Source organism: Entamoeba invadens, assembly GCF_000330505.1.
Source record: "Entamoeba invadens IP1 unplaced genomic scaffold scaff_1105074725313, whole genome shotgun sequence".
NCBI lineage: Eukaryota > Evosea > Mastigamoebida > Endamoebidae > Entamoeba > Entamoeba invadens.
The window spans coordinates 143,733-145,009 of record NW_004440263.1 but is presented as its reverse complement, the minus strand read 5'-3'; the positions used below and the strand labels follow the sequence as shown (position 1 = coordinate 145,009).

The window sequence follows — 1,277 nt, the reverse complement described above, 5'->3', positions numbered from 1 at the left end:
ACAAACTAAACACAAAACGACTCACAAAATAGATTGATTTGTTATATCAACGTTTTGACAATAAAAGACCATTTTCTAAATATCTTATCATTCACTTCACATGAAAAAGATGTTTTGCAACCAATGCGAACAAACGGCCCGAGGTACTGGATGTACTGTATGTGGTGTCTGTAGTAAAGAAGCAGTTGTAGCCAACACCATGAATGTATTAATCTACACTCTTCGCCAGAACGCACTAGTAGCTTTAAAAGCTCGAGAGGAAGGTATCATCGATGATAGCTATGACATTCTCACATCAAATCTTCTTTTTTCCACTTTAACGAATGTGAACTTCGATGAAAAGCGTCTAGTCGAATACACGAAAGAGGCAATAGAAGCTCGTAAGAACTTAATATCCAAAATGAAGCCACAAGCATCACGAAATGAATTAGAGTCTGCTAGGGAGATCGAAGACTGTGAAAAGTACATCAAAGAGAATTTGGACAAGAAGCACCCCAATCAACTGAATGACGACAAAGACATTCAAAGTTTGATGCAAGCGATTTTATTTGGGTTAAAGGGAGTCTGTGCGTATATCTCACACGCCTATTTATTAGGCGAGAAGAACACTGAAATCAACACTTTCATACACCAAGCCTTGGCCGCTGGCTTTGATAACAAAGAACGTGACTTAAAAGCTTGGATTGACTTGGTGAAAGAGACTGGAAAATGGAATTTCGAGACTTTAAAATTGTTAGATAAAGCCAATTGCACTTTAGGCAATCCAACACCAACTTCCGTCTCATTAGAAAGGTAAGTGTATATTTGTAAGTGGTCACGATCTCTTCGACTTGAAAAACATTTTAGAACAGACGCAAAACACTGGGATTAATGTGTATACTCACGGTGAGATGTTACCGGCTCATGGATATCCAGAACTTAAGAAGTACACAAATTTAGTCGGGCACTTTGGGACTGCGTGGTACAATCAACAACACGAGTTACTCAATTTCCCGGGGCCGGTGGTGTTCACTACCAACTGCCTAATGAAACCGAAGCCTGAATACGCTGAACACATTTTTACAACAAATGAAGTTGGATATGCGGGGTTGATTCACGTTGGTTCAAATAAGGACTTTAAAGTGGTTATTGAGAAAGCCCTTGCAATGGATGGCTTTCAAGATGATAAGAAAGACGGCGAAGTGTTAACAGGATTTGGTCATCATGCGTTGCTTGAGACTGAAATCACAGAGAAGTTAGTCTCATATATTAAGACGGGGAAGATCAAAGGAATTTAT

General features: G+C 39.2%; 2 protein-coding genes across 2 annotated transcripts; both read left to right on the top strand.

The window, feature by feature from the left end:
• Positions 1-100: 100 nt before the first annotated feature.
• EIN_475260 (hypothetical protein) lies at positions 101-796 on the top strand (the record flags this gene model as incomplete). The annotated part of the gene is made up of 1 exon (XM_004255577.1): positions 101-796. One exon carries the CDS (start codon positions 101-103, stop codon positions 794-796), a length of 696 nt encoding a protein of 231 aa, XP_004255625.1.
• A 94-nt stretch (positions 797-890) lies between these two features.
• EIN_475250 (hypothetical protein) lies at positions 891-1,277 on the top strand (the record flags this gene model as incomplete). Its single annotated transcript, XM_004255576.1, has 1 exon — positions 891-1,277. A coding segment is annotated over one exon (387 nt), but the record flags the coding sequence as incomplete, so codon positions are not given.